Here is a 20,526-nt window from a genome sequence, read left to right on the forward strand (position 1 = left end):
AATTTGCAATCCTGGTACATGTACTTGATGTCAAACTGATCCACTCAACTAATGGCGGAAATTTAGATTAATACGGAGGAAAGCGCACGCAAGCCACAGTAAATTGTGAAAAGTAACGTATTTTGCGAACAATTTTGTTTATGATTGCACGGAGCGATGTCGCGGTTTAACTGAGCTTTTTTTTTGTTTTCTTCACGTGTGTGCGCTTTGTTATTGTCATAACGACAGCAAATATTTGACCAAAACAGGGTCACGAAAGCTTTATGTTTTTACTTGGAAACACGATTCAATATGAATTAAAAAGAATTGGCCTAGGTTGAAAAATCATTCTAGCAGTTCAAACAAATAAAAACTTCTCGGATAGTCATGATGAAGATTTTTCATCATCAGGCTGCTGGCACCTATATTTCTCAACCTGTGACGACTGGTACTCGCGATCACCTAATTTTCGCTCTTAGCGATATTACGAACAAACTGGAAAACAGCTGACAGTGGTTGCAAATCTGCACAGGTATCAAGGATTCGGCCACAAGTGTTTTTTTTTTGTAAGATGATCGTTGGGATATCACGCAGAGCACCTTAACCAGAATACATTGAAGTGACACGCACAAGTCCCGTTTTCTTGCATTCTGGCACTAAATGTTGACATCCAATAACAACGAAGGATGCACGCACGCACACAGAAAAACACACGACGCTCACAATTTTTCTCAGTTGCTACGATTATTTTACAGATGGCTATCTTCAGACGAAGCAGAAGAAGGAAACGTTGCGCAGTCTAGACCTTTGCAGGTGAAGTGTAAACTGCACCTGAGGTGTCAGGGAAAACGGAAGATACGCTTCAATGGTTTCCCAAAAAAATGAAGGGCGGTTCCATTCAGTGTTCATGAAATACAGGTCACCTGACGTATGGTGTCACGAAAAGAAGATAAGAAGCAAAGAGAAACAAGGGCTATATGTAAGAAATACCTTTTGAGAATACAAAGAGTGCTTGCTTATCCGTAAATGAACATGCTTTAATTACGAATAAATGAAAAATAACCTAGTAAAATAAGTTTCTTTACAAATAGCCAGCCAGATACAAGCCTTGTTGTATCGATGTTAATAAATTGTGAGATTCTGAATGGGCCATAAATGCCGGTAGCCATGTTCGCGATGAGTAGTTCAAGACGAATAATATATACAAAATGTTTCGAAAGGCACGCCACAAGTACAACACTGACATTACCACATTTTTATGCGCTACCTACTGAATGCATATGCAATGCTATCCGCGACAGTGAACTTGACGTCGATATGACTTCATACTTCTCCGTTATAGGCAGGTATGTTTAATGAACTTGTAATACTGCATTGAACAGTAAGCCTGAATCTCTCGACTGTGGAAGATAGGAGATATTCATAACACTTCTTGTTTTGGGTACACTAGGCACGTCCGCCATTTTGTGCTCGGCGCAATAGCGAAATGGTGTGTTAGCACCTCCATAAGGAGAGCCATGGAAGAGGTTGAGACGCAATAGTTTGTCAAAATTTTGGGCCATGAAAATTTGCCTCTTTTTTGCAATAAAGGGCCAGATTATTAGCGCATCTGTCTTTGTAGCGAAAGTTCTGCGTGCTGAAAATGGTGATCCGGACGTAAGCTGCGAGAAGAACAGTGCTTCGCAAAGCCAAACTATGGTTTTGTATTCAAGTGTGCTTTACACTTGGCGTACGCATGAAAAAAAGTGTTCAGTGTCGAGGGGCTATGTCTATCATAATCACAATAGTGAATGAAGTTTCACAGCAATAACCACGATAAGATTACAAGAGAGGCCACTGTGGAGGGCTTCGAAAATTGTGGCCATCTGGCGCTCCTTAATGTGCACGGACACAACAGTACACGGGTCTCTACCATTTTGCCTAAGTTAAACGCAACTGCCACGGCCGAGCTCGAACCATCGACCTTTGGGTCAGCCGCCGACGACTGTATCTCCTGTTCCGCCGGAAATGGCGTTATTAGCTTCTTCAAAAGAAGCACGTCATGAATATGTAAGTGAGTGGTGAGCCACCAAGCAAACAAGAAACCATTCAAGCTCGCAACGCTACACAAAGAGAAAGGACCGAGCACGTCTATGCTCTTTCACTGCTCAATAGTTGCATCGAGCATCGAAATGTAATTTATCGCATGTATTTATTATATGAGTTCTGCTTTCCCTAAAGGCTCTATCGATGCGTTCCAATACATATAAATATAATTAAACTGTTGCTCCTCTTCATTTCACATCCTTCGGCAGCTTAGCATTACTGTGCCAATTGCAAACGCCATACAAGGATTAGCGGTAAGATGAGTCTGTTAATTGACCGAACAAACAGCTCCTCTCCGCAAGCTTGGCTTCAGCAGTTCGCAGTACACGCTAACTAAAGAACTCAAGAAAACTAACAAGCGGCTGTAAAGCACACAGAAGACGCAGGATACGGACGATAAGCCAGCGCACGCACTGCCTTTCGAAGCTCTCATGGTGAAGTCTGTTTGGGCCTTTGCCACAAACGAGTCTTGTGCGGTGAGAGGGAAGACTTTTTTGCGGGCTCACCACAGCTTCTGGGTTTATAAAAGATATTATCCTCATCCTAAGCCATCAATGGCGTCACACAGAATCACCGCTTTTGTTGATCTCCACGAAAAAATGCGGATGGATTCAGTTTCCCCTCCCCCTCGTGGGTGACGTTCGTTTTCAAGCCAGCATATTGAAATCTTCTTAATCATATAGAGCTAATATCACATGTGGGGTAACTAATTTTTACAAAGAAGTAAAAATAGAGGTGCACGGAAGCTTTTGCGCACACCGTTAATTTCTTAACTATAGCGCTTTTTGCTTCTGGATGAAACCAGCAGCGCTATTTTTGAGAGTTTCTTCGGCAAACTTCTTGTGCTAATGCAATGTCCGGCGGCGGCGGCATGTGCACCACTGTTGCCAGTGTACACTTCCACGGAATACTTCTCCGGTGCCGCTCAAGATCGCCGTTCCAGTTGCGTCTACAGTGATTCCAACCAAGCTCTGTAGATGGCTCAATACCACACAGCGCATTAATTTGCAATGGCCCACGCAGTCACCTCTTTGTGACTGCGTCCACTTTATTCACGTCGTTTCATCGCCTCGGCAGCATGTGACAAGTTCCCATGATGAGCGTTACGCACGGCTACCGATATCCTCCCAAGCCCTCTCACCTGCCTGCTCTCAACTGCGTTTAAGAACACCTGATAGCTTCCCATCTGCCATTTATGAGCGTCAGGCATACGACCCATGGCAGCGGTCAGTATGGCATCAAGGAAGAAGTGGTTAGCGTGTCGATCAACTTGGCCAACACTGTGCAGTGCCAGCCGCGGAACGTGCCCGACAACGCTGCCTACGACGTAGACATCAAGCACCAGCTCCTGAGCATGCCTTCCTACAGAAATGGTCACGCCAAGAAACGCCCCTTGCTTGTCCGTGCAAGCTCCTCTTAAATCTTTGACTTTGTGGATAAGTGGTGATTTTGAGATGTGAGGCAGCTTAGGGTCGACCTTAATCCGAATAGACGGCATGAACGCCCTTAAGGCACATGCGTATTCACATCCCCCTCGTACCTCTCCTAGGCTCTCCCCTCTTTCGCCTCGCAACGCCGACGCAGGAAGCATCTGCTAGTGTACACTTGCTGCCCCCTCTCTCTCCTGTAGGCATTCCTCAAAGCAGCGTTTACATCCCCTCTGCGCATCCACTCCCCCTTTTTCGTTTCACAATGCCGACGCAGCCAGCGTCTTTTAGAGAGCTTCTGGATTGATAAAACCGACTGCTCGGGCTGCACAACAGTGTACTGACCACTCCATGTATAGTTCACTGACCACTCCATGTGACCATATATAGGCACTGCATCTTTACCTCCAAGGTAGTGCCGGTGAGAGATTTGTTTTTGTGCATTGTTGAGCTCTAAAAATTTGCATCGTGCAGAGTAACTAAAAGTGGACGGCGGGTCTCTGTGCCCAATCGGAGTCATCTGTCTATTTATGGCCCATTAGCAGCAATTGACATGTTTCAGTAGGAAACACCGGCCCATCACTGCGTGGTTTGTGCCTCCCCAGGTTTAAATCCTGCGCAACGTCGAAATGACAGCCAACGTATACGTCACCGCCAGTGTAAGCGTAAGGGGGGCATGCTTCACTTCTACACAATGTTTCCGTCAGCAAAAGATGGTGTGTTTTTTATCACTCAGATAGCAATTTACACATTCGCCTGAATCATTGTTACCATGGTAACGGCAGCACCATGGCTCGCTGGTTACTTGAATAGCGCACAAAGAATGGGGAAGTCTCTGCATTTACAACAAGAAAAATTAACACCTTGCACTAGAAATGCAGCAATATGCTACTGGCTTTCTTTTGTGCCCAGCAAAAGATGGCGGATTAGACTTAAGGACTTGTTCACAGATGGCACTCAATGTTCTGAATATCTCCTATTTCGCTCTGAACTGCTAAATCAATGATGCAAACTATCTTTCGAGAATGAGAGAATTGCTGATGGTCTCACCAGCGATGCACAATACGGTGCAAAAAAATCATTTACAGTGTCTCGCTTAAATTCAGGGACTACTTGCAAGCACTTTTAAAAGCCCATAATAATATGAAGTTCTTGCTTTATGATAGATCGCGTGACACGTGACCATTGCTGATAATAAATATGCCACCGAAAGCAGCCAGTCAATGAGAAACACTGCATAAGAGCACAAAACCTTGTGAATCCAAGAGCTCATGCTATCATGCAATCAGTAACATTCAAAACAAATGAGTTCATAATAATAGATGTGACCATTGTTCACAAATCTAAGATGGTAAATAATGTTCCACGGCACGTGGCATACAATACAAATTGTAATTACTCTAGAAAGAAACAAGCAAAAATCCTGACAGGAATTCCGCCTGCAGTGGCCGCCATCCCAGCTCACATACAGCTATAAGTGAACACCAGAAAAACCAACTTACGCGGCACTGAAAAACAAATGACTGAAACTCAGCAGCTACTCGAAATTGTCCGAACACAGTATTAAGGTTCTAATGGCTTTTACATAGTAGAGCTGTGCATGATGTATCAAAGTACGGAACACCACAGCCTGTTTTATGCAGGACCCTTAGTGAAACTAAAGGCTTCATTTTTTTTTTCAAAAGGTGCCAGAGTAATTATTGCTCGTAGAAGAGCTTCAGCCGATCATTATTGATGACACAATATCAGTCAAGCCAACTCGACACAGGGTAATATAACGTACAATGCAAAAGATCTGTAAATCAGCCCCTAGTTTCTTCGTTTCCTCCACTCCTGCGGAAAAGTTTTTAGAACATATTGAATGTCACCTGTCGATTGATAGCGTCCGGTATGCCATAATACAGAATCTGGCACACGCTGGAAAATTGTTTGTGTTTCTTATAAAAAATAATTTGGACAGTAGTAGAATATTCGCAGCGTGTGGTGTTTAGCCTAACACGATATGGTTAAGGTTAGATCATCCATCATATTTGCAGGAGTTTTTCTATAATGTGCGCTAGCTCTGTGTGGAAGGCTTATTCTATTTGGAATTATTTTTATAGTACCGTTCAAATTATGCACCTTCTATAGCAACCAATAATCACGTCGACGCATTTATATATCTGAGAAACTCTTAAAAAAGGTCCGAAGAAAGAAAGGACTTTCTTATTGGTAGCTAAGCTGCTGGCATTTTCAATCTAATAAAGCATTGCTGGTTCACATCGAAACAAGCTAGCTCACCAACAGCCGTTGGGGCAACAGCTTCATCAGTTTATCATGTGATTGTGCGAATAAAATGGATTCACAAATAAAGTACCTGTCCTACGTACCGGTTGTGTTGTTAGCAGTTCTATAGTCAAGCGCTATTCAACCATAGAGAACAGGAAGTAGTCACCAGAATGTGTCTTGCCAGTACATGTTTTGATTTCGCTTGTTTGGCGAGAACGACACACATCGAAATTGTTTGTCACGTACAATGAATGTCTGCGCAATTGCAGCAGTTGAGTTTCCCAATATGGCAGCAAGCTTACGTGTACGTGAAAATAGGAGCTTTTGCGTATATGTGAGGTCAACGGCATACTCACTTCTCAGCACTGGGGTGACAATATCTTTAGGGCAAATTGTACTAAGTTTATATGTTGTGTTTCCATAAGTGTCCACCTATTAAATACTTAGCATCTGCTTAGTCGCCCCATTTTCAAGTTAGGTGTTCACCGGATTTTTTGCGTATGGCACCCAATTTGAACCCTTATTGTTACTCCGGCAACCGCTCCGAGCAGGGTAGAGGTTTTACCAAGAGAAAGCTATTTGGTTAAGAAGATGCTTAGGAACTAAGTGCTCAGTGTTTTTCAACCTAACTGCTTGATTCAATGAAGTCTCCTTTCTCATTAGCTTCTCAATGGGTGAAGGGTGCTTGAACTGCTGTTGAATGATACTGAGGCCTCCTGAAATTCCCTGCTTTACTCGCAGGCGAAACTATTAAGAATAACACAAATTTCATGCTGGCTAGGCTCTCGACTGGATGAAGATGCGACATTATCATTGCTCGTAATCTTCGGGCCCTTTTTGTTATGTCCTCATTGCCACAAAGACTTCCACCATTCCTCCCACCGCAGAGGTGATGGCTTCTTTTCCGTGTGACCGCTTTCGTGGAACATGAGTGACATCGAGCCATTGCCTTCTGTTTCGCCACCCGCAGTTTGGCGCTTGCGTCGTCTTCCATGCTGCTGCTCCATTTGGTCGTGTTGCTGACTGGTAACTTCGACGCACAATACTACGAAACTGCTGGCGCAGGAGTGGCGTTCCTGACCTACAGAGAAAACCACCAGAAAAATATATTGAAGACAGTGATCATGGCTGTAGAACAACTCCTTCCTTTGTCGACATAACATGCTACAGAAAGAATTAAATATTTCATCAGATTATTATCCCGCTTCTCTTTTTTGTGCTGTTTTTATTGCAGAAACATGTATGCTTTATGGCACTGCTTTCCGTTTGTCTCAGCGAAGACTCATTCGTATGTTGACACTGACTGTCGTGGAGTCCCCGAAACAATAAATGTATTTTGAGAACCATAAGATAACACACTTTTGAAAAAGCTAAAAAAACGTAGCAAATCGAAGATAACAGCTAGTGGCTGCAGTCACTAACTTTACCAGACCGTTATTACCAGTTTGTTACCTGTTTACTACCTGTGTTCATAAACGGTTATTATTTCAAAAGTGAAGGGTTCCAGTACCAGTAAGTTTTAAACGGGAGCAGAAGAAGCAGGAGCAGATGTCTCTATTGTGTGGAAGGAACGTAATAGACGAAAAAAAATATGCGAAGCTGTCCTCATCAAGAACTTGGGCGCTGAAATATGTGTCAGTAAAGCTTTCCTGCATATCAGTGATAAAAATTTTAGTACCGTAGTTATCCATGATTTTCCATCTAGCACACGTATCAACATCCAGTTAAAATAACGAACGACGCGCAGCAACTGGTCCATGCGGTCAGGCCTTAAAGTTATCTTACCTAGTAGAGGATAAGTGGGCTTTTGTTATTTTCGTGATTTTATTTGTGTGTATAACTTCATCAGGATGAAGGCAAAGTAGTGTGGTGTTAAAGAATTCATTTAAGACTTGTTCAAGTAGCCATGGAATTGACTCACCGAAGGGGCTTATTGCCTCACGAATTCACTACCCTAAATAGTTTTAGAATTGTCCAGTATACGAGCGTTGTTACAAAGATTGGTCGCACGCTGCACTCACATTCTCTTTTCTCTCGTTCTGATGAAAGCACTGGAAGCTAAGTAGAGAATGATGGCACAGGAAAAAAAAACATCACGCACACCTTGTGACCTTGAGCACTTTTCTTTCTTTTTTTTCTTCGAACACGCACATTTTAGGCGAGATTACGCGCGCCTGCGTGGGTAAGTCGTTACCTCCCGTGGTGGACCAATAATGGTCGAACACACCATGCTAAAAAGAGCCGATGGCTGATACAATGGCTGTTACGAGTGATTTTTGAGTTTATAGTGACATCTGTCGAAAGAAGGGAAAGCAATTTTAGCTGACTTTGAGAACTTGACTTTGATATCTAGATAAGTGATCGTGTCCGGAAAAGTTCTATATGCTTCGTGTCCTCCTTTCAACAGCTACATAAATTTTAATTGTGTGTTGTGAACGACTACAGTTCGAAACATGTTTTTCTTGCGTGTGGCAAAATGTGTGCATGTGTGTGCTTCGACCTTAGGCATCTTTAAAGTACCGTGACATTGAGGTGGACACGTGTGCATCACACAGCGTGCTATAGGTGGAACTTGCGAAGCTAGCGATTGCTCCTAGCTGCTAATACATTTTGTCTGAGTGTGGCTGAATAGCTGTACCTTAACTGTGCAAGTGGTAGGTATGATTTCCTGCACAATTTGACACTGCTTCTTTTCACAATGTTAACCTTGCAACAGCTTGTTCTCGTTAATGAAATTGTATGCACCTCACCGCCCTTTGGTGGTAAAACTTCGCGAAGTACCTTTACGTGTTACGATCATTATAAAACAGGTCCTACCGCAAGCTCCTAATACATTGAAATGTTTATCTGACATAATAAATTCTATAGGCCTGTGCGAGATTTGCTCAAGAGATCTGTGGTACGTCCATTAAAGGAATATTTTCTTCATTGCTAAACACTCACAACTATGTCCCACATACTTCATGGTATGCTTGCATAATCATGTTTCTCTGCTGAAATGTAAAGTTTGAAAATGTATTGGTCTTAGATTGCAACACAGCTTTACGGCCATTTTTTTTCAAGTTGTTGTCGTGGGAGGAATTATACAACTTAAAAAATCAGATAAAATCAATTTCTCCAAATGAGTAATGTATTGTTAAGTGCGGTCAACAGCTTCTTATAACTGTAAACAGTGCTGCCGTCACATCTCACCAAGCAGTCGCGCCTGCGATCCCAAAAGTGAGGAGGCCAGACCATATCGAGCAGGCGCGCCCGAGTGCCACGCATCACAGTAGTTCTCCATGTCGCGGGACCCCAGCACGTCAGCACCGTGCCATACCATTTTCCGGTGCCTAAAAGAAGATAAGAGATGATTTTTTTGTGAAACACAGGTGCAGCGGGAGTGAAAACGTGCGCAAGCGGAATTCAACAATTCAATCACAGGATCGGATTCGATGACTCGCAATACGCCTCGTATTAGTGTTCGTCAATTATTGTTCTTTGTATCCTTTTTGCGCACTATTGCCAACGAGGCATTATTAACGTAGTAATGTACAAGTGAGAGGCTAGTGGTGAACATGAGCATGCTTAGCAACAACGCTTCCGACGATCGAACATTACCGATGAGCAAAAGGCATGTGAGTGGCCTATGGTGGATACAGAGGGGACGCGGTATAAGGGCGATCACCCTTCCCCCCCAGAAGCCTGTGGCAGCACTCGCCCACTCTCTTAAGTGCTTGTCCTACCCCTCCAATCATCAATTAGAATAATCAAGTGGAACCACTTGTTGTGTTCACACAATAACTATGTTTATATTACGGCGGGGTTTTAGAGTGCTACTAAAACAAAAAAGTGACAACTCCGCCCCCATTCGGTGTTAATTCCTTGCAAACCCCCCTGAAATGAGTCGCTGGATCCGCCCCTGGTGACAAACAACAAAGTTGTTAGACACATCATTTTTCGAAGGTGCAACTGCGTTACAAAGCAAAAATACAGAAATAGTGAAATACCGCACTTTGCCCATCTCTTTGTTTGTTTTAGAACAGTCAAATTTTTTTAAAAATGAACGTCACCCAACTAGCCCAGTTTTTGTGCTCTTCTTGGAGATATCAGAATGCAAAAATTTTTTAGACAGACATGATGAAAGAAAAATAGTGTGGGGGCTAAGCATTAGCTGTTAGAAACTATCCTAGGATGCCTACTAGTTGTGAAGGCATCCAAGTCTTTAACTAGCGTGTTCTGAGTAGTAGGTGCGTCTTGAAGAAAAAAAATTAAGTGGTTTTTGTTTGCCTTGTAGGGTACATGGCGAAGCTTTTTGTACGGAATTAGGTAAGGAGATAACAAATTAGAAAGAAATATGAAACACGTAGCACTCGCCACACATGAGTGAAGAAATAGGACAGAAGAGATATGAAAAATGAGGGAGGTGGTCGAAGGAATTCGAGCACACGGCATCAATCGGCGAGATCTACGTGGCATCCGGACATCGCAGACGGCGGGCCGATCGGCGAGGGCTACGCTAACGTTGCAGATCACGGACGACACAACCGTTCAGCATAAATCCAGCAATCAAGTCCTCCATTTGCAGCGGTAACTTTTCTGTGTGTCGACAATATATGAACGAACGAATTGTTGCCGAAAATAAAGAGGGGGGGGGGACGTTTGTCCTGTTGGGGAAAAAGCTGCCGTGTCCTGCGAACACGCGCGAAAGTCGTCCCACTCACTAATCTGTGACGTGTGTATGACATAGTCGGCGATCACCATTAGTCCAGTGCAACGTACCCGCGCCTTACGAAAGAGGACTTTAGTGTCAATTTCAAGTTTATTTGAGCTAATCTCTAAAGGTGTGCGAATATTCGAAGTTTCGAATATTTTATAGCGAAAGTTGTATATGGCTAGGAGAAGCAAAAAAGCCATTCAGCATAGGTGTCAAGAGCGCTCTCCAATGTGTCTGCTATCAGTTACGTTGTCATCAGCGTCCCATCCAATAAAGCGCGCCATTGGCTGCGTTGTGAGTGACGTCGTCGATTTCGTGGCGGCCATGCCGCTGAGCACTCGTGCATAAGTTCCTACGGAGAACTTCCATATGGGTAAGCTACGGACAACTCGAGAAAAATGCTGACAGCGGAAACGTTAGAGAGCTTGAATTTATCGGGCCGTTAATGCCGCCCGAGCACGAAAATAGGCCCGGCAGGACGAGTGCCAGCTGCAACTGCATACTGATGATGCAGCAGTTTTCCAAGCCGCGCTAAATCACGAACAGGAATGCAAACGCCGGTGGCAGGTGGATCCTGCAAACCAAGCCATCAAATTACCACTCGATGTCGAACACTTGCAACTGCGCCATGCCGAACAAGCGGGTTGCGTGCATCACGGCGTCAACGTGACGATAGCAGGAGTGCGTTCGCTGGGGCCTCCAGCGACACTCTGATTTCACCTGTGACGACCATGATCACCTGTGGTTCGAAAACAATCACTGTATTTGACGCATTGCGAAACGCATTTAACTGCTCTCTACACTCCTCCATGAGCGTTATCGTGCGAGGCACAACATGTGGCAGGTGAAATAAACACTGTGGTAAACCCACACTAAACGTGTTTTTATCCTCTTTAAAAAGCACGAACATGTAACCAATACTTGTGGAAGGCTGTAGTGCAACGTCGTGTTGAACCCACTGCTGAACATTAGGGCAGCACGATTCAGCCTTCGCTGGCTAAGCATTCGTACGAAATGCTTGGGCGGTGATTTTTAACACGAAACTCTTTTGTACTGGAATCCACCATGGCTCCGCTGACGTATATTCGTCAGGGAAGTCACATTGTAAAATATATACGAATATTGCAAAGAAAAACTGGAAGACAAGCATCTGTCGCACAGAATCAAACCAGCAACCTTTGATTGATTGATTGATATGTAGTGTTTAACGTCCCAAAACTACCATATGATTATGAGAGACGCCGTAGTGGAGGGCTCCGGAGATTTTGACCACCTGGGGTTCTTTAACGTGCACCCAAATCTGAGCACACGGGGCTACAAGATTACCGCCTCCATCGCAAATGCAGCCACCAAAGCCAAGATTCGAACCCGTGACCGGCAGGCCAGCAGCCGAGTACCTCAGCCACTAGACCACCGCGGCAGGGCACCAGCAACCTTTCCATTCTTAGCGCGCGGCGCTAACAACTACGCCACAAAGCGTATGTAGTGTGCAATGCTAAGGGAAAACCATTATTATACTCCATACACCACTTGGCAGACCTCAGAACTTTGAAACTTTAACATGTTTTTCTTATAAGCGGCGAGATGGCACGGCAGGTTCGCGTTGGGCCATTGCCACATAGATCATTTGCCTGCTCACTGTGTCGGTCAAGGGCTCTGACATCAATCTGTTTTGACCCGTGTGTTTCGCTACGCAGACGTGCATCCGCTTGCTCTCGTCACTCCTGCAGACATGGATTGTCAAGTCGAACGAGTTTTTGTGGCGTGCCAGTGGTCATGTTGGCGACTTGAGAAGACCATCTCTTTCTGTTTTTGTGAACTGCAGCGTGGTTACACCATGCGTTTAGAGCACTGGACATTCGCAATCTCTACGGCTGAAAACCCGAACAGTTGGGTGATGCTGCGTGGCGACTTGTCACGGCAAAGGGACCGATGCTGAGAGTATTCTCGTTTTCTAAACACAACTGAAGAACAAAATGGGAGCGGGTCGTTGGTCAAGCTGACATCGTCATCCGTTTTCTTCGTGATCCAAAGGTACATGTGTCCGTAAGACACATTTTTAAGTCATTCCAATGGCCCCATCACCCCCATGTTCCTTTCTTGCTCCAAAATAAAGGTGTCATATGTACTTTTGACTTGTTGGCGGAGGCACTGGAAATAAAATATTAAACACGCAATGCATAAAAGTTTTAGAACAGGAGTTTTTCCTTCAGGGTAAGTAAACATTTTGCAACTGGCGATTAGCGCCACTAACTTGTATTACCTTTGTTCACTTGGTTGATAAAAATGAAATGAATGCTGCTGCATTACTTAGTGCGTCGTTTGAATGCATAGTATTATTGCCGGTCTTGATATCACGTTATTGCAGTATTACTTCGGTCAGCACCTTAGTCTAATATGTTTCCTTGAAATTTAGATGCGTGTAGACACTTACGGTAAAGCACTTTATTATTTGGTTTACAAGTGGGTATTCATACTGCCACGTTCCATTTCCCAAGTTTTCGTTATCGTCCCAAAACACCACACGATTCTCAGCGCAAACCGCGCCTGAAGTTTTCGAGAAGGTTCCGGACTGTAGTAGATCATTTCGATAAGATCACGCCCACTGTAGAACAGTACAGATTGTTCTGGAACCTACGCCACCACCAGCGATAACGCTAGAACGTTCGACGGCAAGAGTATAAATGCCGACGCGCTTCGCCTCTTGTCAGTTGTTGTTGATTGAAGTCCGACGCTCCGTTCGCCGCTATCAGTCCGAGACTGCTATCTGTCAAGACTGCTGCTGTAATTAGACTTTACGTTTACTGGGCGCAGGTTCGCCCAAATAAACAGTTAAATCCCAACACGAAGTTTCCTGTCTTCGGCCACGTCACGACCCCGTGACAATACTTCAAGCTAGAATAATTAGGAATCACTACTAAAGATATACCAATCTAAGAACCGGTTGTGCGATAGAAGCACTCATGGTGGCTACAAGGAATATTATAGACACCGTATAAACATGTTCCCAGGCCCTAAGTTATATGACCGACTACGCACCACTGCGAGAGGGGCCACTGCAAAAGAGGAAAAGCCACTTCTTGTGTCGGTCACAGAACATTTTTGTGAAACGAAAGATTTTGTTTTCTCTTCTAATGGTCATCGCCGTGATATTGTGCAGAATACCATGTTCGTGGATGCACCGCACACTCTACTCAAAAACTACGTGTCTATGAAGACAGCTGTTAAAAAGAGTACAGATAAGACTGCAGAAACTTTGCAAAGGAGATGAAAACAGTTTTTAACAGTTTTTTGGCGTGCTCTAGATATTCTGTGCGTGCGTGTGTAAATAAATAAAGAATGAACAAAATTTACCGTATTCATTTTGTCAATTTTTCGGTCCATAAACTTCATTCCTATAGATCGACCACAAGTTTTATAGCGTCAATCTTTGGCATTTTTGTGGAAGAAATGGCTCGCAGGTGAGTCTCCAAATGCTTGCTGCGAACGCTTTATCTTTTAACGGGAGATGATTGTAGCATTGGATTCAGACTCCCGTACGCACTCTTGCTCGGGAAAAACGAGTGACGTCACGGCGGCAATGAGAAGGCCTGATAATCTTCTAGGTGGCATTGGTTGGGCGCGCTGTAAAGGTTGTCGCCACCACGAAGCGTGGTATCCACTGCGCCCTCCTGTGCGCGTGCTCATCTGACTCGTTATTCGGGAGGGGACGGTCACTTAACACGCTGTCACGGCTGCGTTTACTACACTTGTCCGCTCACTTCGCGCGTCTTTCTTTTGAACAGCGTTCTTTAGGCGTCGAGCTTTGACAGTTATTAATCCGGGCTTGTCCTGTGTATGCTAAATGTGTGCACGCTGTCTTCTTTAAGTGTTCACTGCAAGTTTAGAGCTGCTTGCCGTTCCTAACGTGACTGTAATTTGTTGCTGTTGCTGAAACAATGCGCAATAAACGGTCAACAACCTCTGTAAAGACACTTTTCACTTTCGTGTTATACCGATTCCTATATAGGGGGATGAGCCACGTTTTTTTTTAATAGAGTTTGCTATTCGATTCAAATTGCATTGTAATTTTTACCACTGGCACTGCTCAAACTTCGCAAAGAAAAATGCAGTCAAAGTCCAATTGAATATGCTCCTTTCAAGTCCTAATTACGCTTCACATGAGTAATTTTTCTATTGCGGCAAAGCTGCTTTTAAAGATCCCGTACGGTCGAATTTTTCAACTACAGCCGTCCGAATAAAACTGACCCCTTCGAAGTCCTAAACGCTTCGCCACAGTACATTTCCGTATAGGGAGAAATGTGTCTTTGAAACTCCGCTGCGGTCGCATATGTACTGACTCAAAAAAAAAAAAACAGTGAATAAAACGTAGAGATGATAGATGTGGTAGTCGCGAGGACCTGTATAATGCTGCTTTAGACCAAAAATTAGGGCAGGAAGTTCAATAAATCTGGCAACCAAGATGTTTAGCATCGAGAATTGAAGTGTCTATGTATGCGAATGTCGATGAAGTCGATTTGGAACTCCTAACTATAAGGGAGCACTGCCTTGTGTACAAATCAGTTGGGCTTCCACAAAAGTTGAAAGGGGAGGAGTGGCTGTATAAAAAACAGCATCTTTGGTTTTTACATGTGAGGTGTTGTCGGCAACCTCATGGTTGCACAAAATCACGCACTGATACAATTCGGCATCTGCAGTGCTTTCTTGGTTAGAAAGCTAGAAATTTGACTCCACGATTGCTTCATCAACCTAGCGAAAAGAAGCACTTTCATGCTGCTATATATCGTAGGAATACGCTTAGGAATCTTCTCTATCTTTCTTCCTCGCAATTTCGCTTCGAACTATAGAAAAATATACTCTAGGAATATTTGATTCAATTCGCCTTCACACTATAATATTCAAATTTCCTTCGCACCCAAAACTTTGCTATTCGCACAGTTCCGATTGCCGTTAAAGGGACTGGTAACTGGCCGGAACGTGTGATGAGATCCTTGCCAAAACGAAGAGACTGTGAAACGCAGTGACATATAAGAGCATTGTTTTCACCCATCGAGTAAAATTTGTTTTTTTAGATTGTGTTTAAGAGTCACGAAAACGTGCTGTGTGGTGTGTGAAACAGCCCAGTGCAGGAGCCTTGAAGTTGGATTGTGAAGTCAATCACTTTGCGGTACCAGCCACGTTCTTTCACGCCGACATGCGCACCGTAATTTGGCCCCAAAATTAGAGTATGTATATAGTCGTAGGCAAATCAAGACTGTCTGCCTCTCAAGTTCAAATAAAAGTAGAGCCTGGAATCTATCACACACCCACGCTTGGGTATTGCCAAAAAACCAGGTAGTTGTAACATAATATTTCATTTTGGTAGATTACGTCTTTTAAAATGGTGAGAGGGATCAAGGAAAAAATAAATATTACACACTGAGTAGTATACATTACGAATATAGAAACTAACTAGATAATTTCAGCAAAACAAAATAAACGAAATTGTTATATAAAAATAGAAGTTTATGGATAATGCTTGATTTTACGATCTGAATAATGTTGAACCTTTTATTAACTCCTTCAGTGCGTCGGCAACTTTCCTGACAATGTACACTAGGCATAAAGCCCAAAAAACAATCAGAGCAACCAAAAACGTTCTCTTTTTCACACCTAAAACATGTATGAGCCACCGCAGATTGTTCATCATTGGTAGCATGCGTCATTGCCTTGCTCTTCCAAGAATCATCGTCTCGATGCCGTACATGAGGGTAAAAAAGGAAGACGAAGGGTATATACAAGCAAAATGAATGTATTCAGAAGAAACAACGTAGTTGGCTGTAAAGTAACAAGTCAAATAAGAAAAACAGGAAAGAATAAAACAAAGGGAAAGACGCGAAGTCACCAATGAAGTCAGTCACTCCACTGGTGAGTAACAGCGCAAAGAGTATGGTTTGAATCCAGAACCATGAATGACTTAAGTTTGGGGTGTTGTGACAGGAACGTCTCGAGGTGCCTTCCGGAATAACCTCTGAAGTAACGTCACTGAAACGCCGTACGATTTTGTAAAGGCCGAAGTACTGGCAGAAAATCTTTTCTGAACGGCAAGGCTAATGGATAGGGATGCACACCTGCATATTGTAATACTTGGCTCATGAAATTAAATACTAACAAGAGTAAAGTTATGCATGTATCTAGGTCACCTAACTCTTCACTAGTATAATACCTAAATAACCTTCCTTTAGAGCAAGTAACCTCATACAAATACTTAGGAACTCATACCTCATCCAAGCTTTCTTGGAACACATACATTAACTACACCAATAACAGTACAAACCGCACCCTTGGCTAACTCAGGTGAAACTTTTTTCATGCTCCAGACTCTTTAAATTTATTACTCTATAAAACTTTATTTCACCAAACATAGAATATGCTTCAGCTGTTCGGGACCCTCTAACACTAACCTAATTAACGCATTAGGACTAGTTCAGAATAACGCAGCTCGTTTTATTTTTTCTACTTATAACGTAGCTGCCAGCACAACAGTCTAATAAAAAGGACTATCACTTTCATTTCTTGCAGCCCAGAGCAAGATTTCTCATCTGATTTTTTCCCAAATTGATTGGTCTCTCCAAACGTCTACCTGCCACGAAGCGATGCAATTTGTAAGTCTAACCCTAGATTAGAACCTTCTTCAAGTTGTGAAAAAACCAACTCATGGTACACACATTTTACACTAAATTTTAACTAACGCTGATGAGACTGTTCTCTTCTGCACGTGGAGGGTTTGGTGACCATAAGCTACTTCAAGTAACACTTATCTTCCCAACCCACGTATTACATCGCACCTTTTAAAAAATTGGGGACTATAACAGAGGTAATTAGAAAGGTATAAATGATGAATTGGAATCTTTTTACGATCAGGTTTTTCTTCTATCTTCTCCGTACCGATCAGTGAACGGAAAGTGGATTCTCTTCAGAAAGTAAATCATTACTTTGGTTCATAAATATATTCCCCTAATTTCTATCTCTAACGACAATAACAATCCCTGGTTTAACAAAACGCCTAATTTTCATGGATCTAAGGAGAACCGGCTCTACAAAATTGCAAAACGGACTGCAAGCCCTTCAGCAAACCGAAATCTAAATATTTTACGCACAATTTGCCTTTCATTGTTAAATACTAATCCGAAAAAATTGTGGCAAGTAATTTCCCCTCACAATGCTGCCACATCTGTCAGTATACAAGATGCTAACCATATGCCTCTATCAGATGTACATAGCGCTTCAGTGCTGAACTCATTTTTTCTTTCATGGGTGTTCACTTGTGAAGATCATTCCAGAGTGTCCGAAGTTCCTGAATCTTATTATACATTCATGAAACCTATTGCCGTCTGCACTGAAGGGATTGCGAATCTTATTGAAAAACTTGAATTATGAACTTCTTCAGGCATTGATAACATTAATTCTAAGGTGCTCAAAAACACGTCATGATGCTCAAGTAAAATCCTGCACCACATCTTCACGCAATCTTTATCAACGGGACAACTGCTGGCTGATCAGAAAATAGGTAGAGTAGTTCCCTTATTTAAAAGTGGCAATGAATACTCACAAGAAAATTATCGCCCCATATCACTAACAAGCATTTGCTGCAATATGCTTGAGCATATCATTTCTTCGCACATTTATTGTCATTTAGAAACCAATAACTTCTTTTTTTTTTGAGAACCAGCATGAATTTAGGCGAGGTTTTTTTTGCGACACCCAAATACTGGAATTTACCACCTATCTTCATTTCAATATGGATAATAATTTACAAACTGACTGCATTTTCCTAGATTTTTCGAAAGCATTTGACCGCGTGCTTCATTCCCGTCTGATTTCACACTTAACAGAACTTCATTTAGATTCACTAACCTTATTGTGGATTCCTAACTTTTTGTTTTTTCGAAAGCAGTTCACTCTAATTAATACCTATTCCTCTCCAATTTCCGATGGCGCCTCCGGAGTGCCTCAGGGTAGCATCTTGGGGCCACTACTTTTTCTAATCTACAATAATGATCTCCCAACTAATATTTCTTCGTCAATACGCCTTCTTCTTGACGATTGCATTCTATACCGTTCTATAACTAATACCGATGACCACCTTGCTCTCCAAAAAGACCTTAATCTCATTAACAGCAGGTGTGGTGGATGGCAAATGACTTTAAATTTATCAAAATGTAATGTATTATCCTTCAGTCGAAAAAATAACTGTTGAATTTGATTACTCCATAAATAATTCAGGCATGTCACGGGCATCTTCGTATAAGTACCTCGGCGTCCATTTCACTTCTAATCTTACTTGGGCGACACATGTAACCTACATATCTGCAAACGCATCAAGAACACTGGGATAGTTACGTCGAAACCTACCAAAAATGAAACCTACTATTCTTCGCCAAATAACGTCCACAAACAAGCTTACTTAACCTTCGTTCGCCCACAGCTGGAATTTGCATCACCCACATGGTCCCCCTTCCAAGCCTATCTCATAAACCAGCTAGAAGCTGTGTAAACAGGTTGTCACGGTTGATTTCACGTATTTACAGTCGCCCCTCGCGCGTCACACAAATAAAACATGACCTTTCATTCAAGCACCTAGATATACGGCGCACAGTTACCTTCCTGTTTTGGCTTCATAAATATATTCACGCGTCCAGGCCACCACCCTTCCCTTTAACGGCACCATTGCGCATGTTCAAACGACTTCACAATCAGCGAAGAATCACACGCTTCTTTGGTAAAACAAAATCATTCAATTCATCGGCTTTGCCTCGTGCCATAGCACTCTGGAATGACCTACACGACGTCATTGTCAATTTAAATAATCATGAAAATTTTGGCGAGTAATTAATGATACATCTATCTCAGTAGTTTTGCATAACTTCCTTGAATTCTGTTTTTGTTCTTTGTGCTTTTTTGCGAATGGGAAATTCTTGTTGTTATTTGAAGCTTCTCCTTGTCATTTGTGCAACCACTGTTATTAGTTCCAATGTAATTACTTGCCTTGTATTGTTATTAGTTATTGGTTGCTCTGTAGTTGCTTTTTGTAGTTGCTTTGTCGTGTGGCAGAAGTATCACCTACAAGAATTCTTCCTATGTACCCCTTACTCTGTGCTCCGTAATTGAACCTGCAAGGTATTTTAAATTATCAAATAAATATGATTGTTTCATAAAACATTTCACCACCCAGCATTGCATGACACGCTTATTTATAGTCCACACTAAGTATCGCGTCTCATTGACCATTCTCAAAAATTGCATGCTTCTTCCAGCATGACAAACACATTTTGTCAATCATTCATTCCTCGAACGTCACTAGAGTGGAACCTGTTTCCCCAAGACATTGTATTCATTAGTGATAACTCCTTATTTCGTATTACATTAAACAACTTTATCTAGAATGTCATTTACTCACTCACATATACTGCCTCTGTCTTTTTCGTGCGTTTTTTATTTTCATTTTTCATGTTTGTATTCTTTGTATAACTTACCTTCATTTTATGCTCTGTAATGATTTTCTTATGTTTCTTGTTCTTGGTATTACATCTATATTTATGCTTTACCTATGCTGTAGAAACTTCTCATTGTCAACCCCGCCACTCTGTAACGCATTGTTTGGCACTGAGATTACAATGAATCGAATAAATGAAATAAAAACAAATGGCTCAATACATAGTTTCCTTCGCTCACCGCCAGGCAGGACCGTATCTAGTATTTTTTTTGTGGGGGAGGGGGAGAACCTTCAATATTTTGGGGAGGGCACCCCCCAAAAATGATCGTTTTCTACTGTCTATACCATGGTGAAAACAATTTCGGAGGGAGGCACGGCCCCGGTGTGCCACACCCCGTCTAGGCCACGGCCACCTGGTAACAAAGCATGCTTCAGAACACACGCTATTGACCAGCGTTTTCTTTTTCAGGTTTTTATTCTTCCCAATTTCTCTAACAAATTGTGAAAGCTAACACTCCCACAAAGCCAGGAGAACGAGCCAAATACCTTTTGCTGTTGTGCAGGAAAAGTATGCGACCATGTCCAAAAGTTTCCTT

General features: G+C 42.6%; 1 protein-coding gene across 3 annotated transcripts in view; it reads right to left on the reverse strand.

The window, feature by feature from the left end:
* Positions 1-245: 245 nt before the first annotated feature.
* Mp (collagen XV/XVIII-type protein multiplexin) overlaps positions 246-20,526 on the reverse strand; it is a 731,849-nt gene continuing 711,568 nt past the window's right edge. For all 3 annotated transcript variants that reach the window (XM_075880876.1, XM_075880875.1, XM_075880877.1), the window contains 2 exons: positions 8,952-9,091; positions 246-6,840 (listed from right to left, as the gene is read on the reverse strand). In XM_075880876.1, coding sequence (XP_075736991.1) covers positions 6,608-6,840; positions 8,952-9,091 — 373 coding nt within the window. In that variant the 3' untranslated portion in view covers positions 246-6,607. The remainder of the gene's footprint in view (positions 6,841-8,951; positions 9,092-20,526) is intronic.

This window comes from Rhipicephalus microplus, chromosome X (genome assembly GCF_043290135.1).
Source record: "Rhipicephalus microplus isolate Deutch F79 chromosome X, USDA_Rmic, whole genome shotgun sequence".
Lineage (NCBI taxonomy): Eukaryota > Metazoa > Arthropoda > Arachnida > Ixodida > Ixodidae > Rhipicephalus > Rhipicephalus microplus.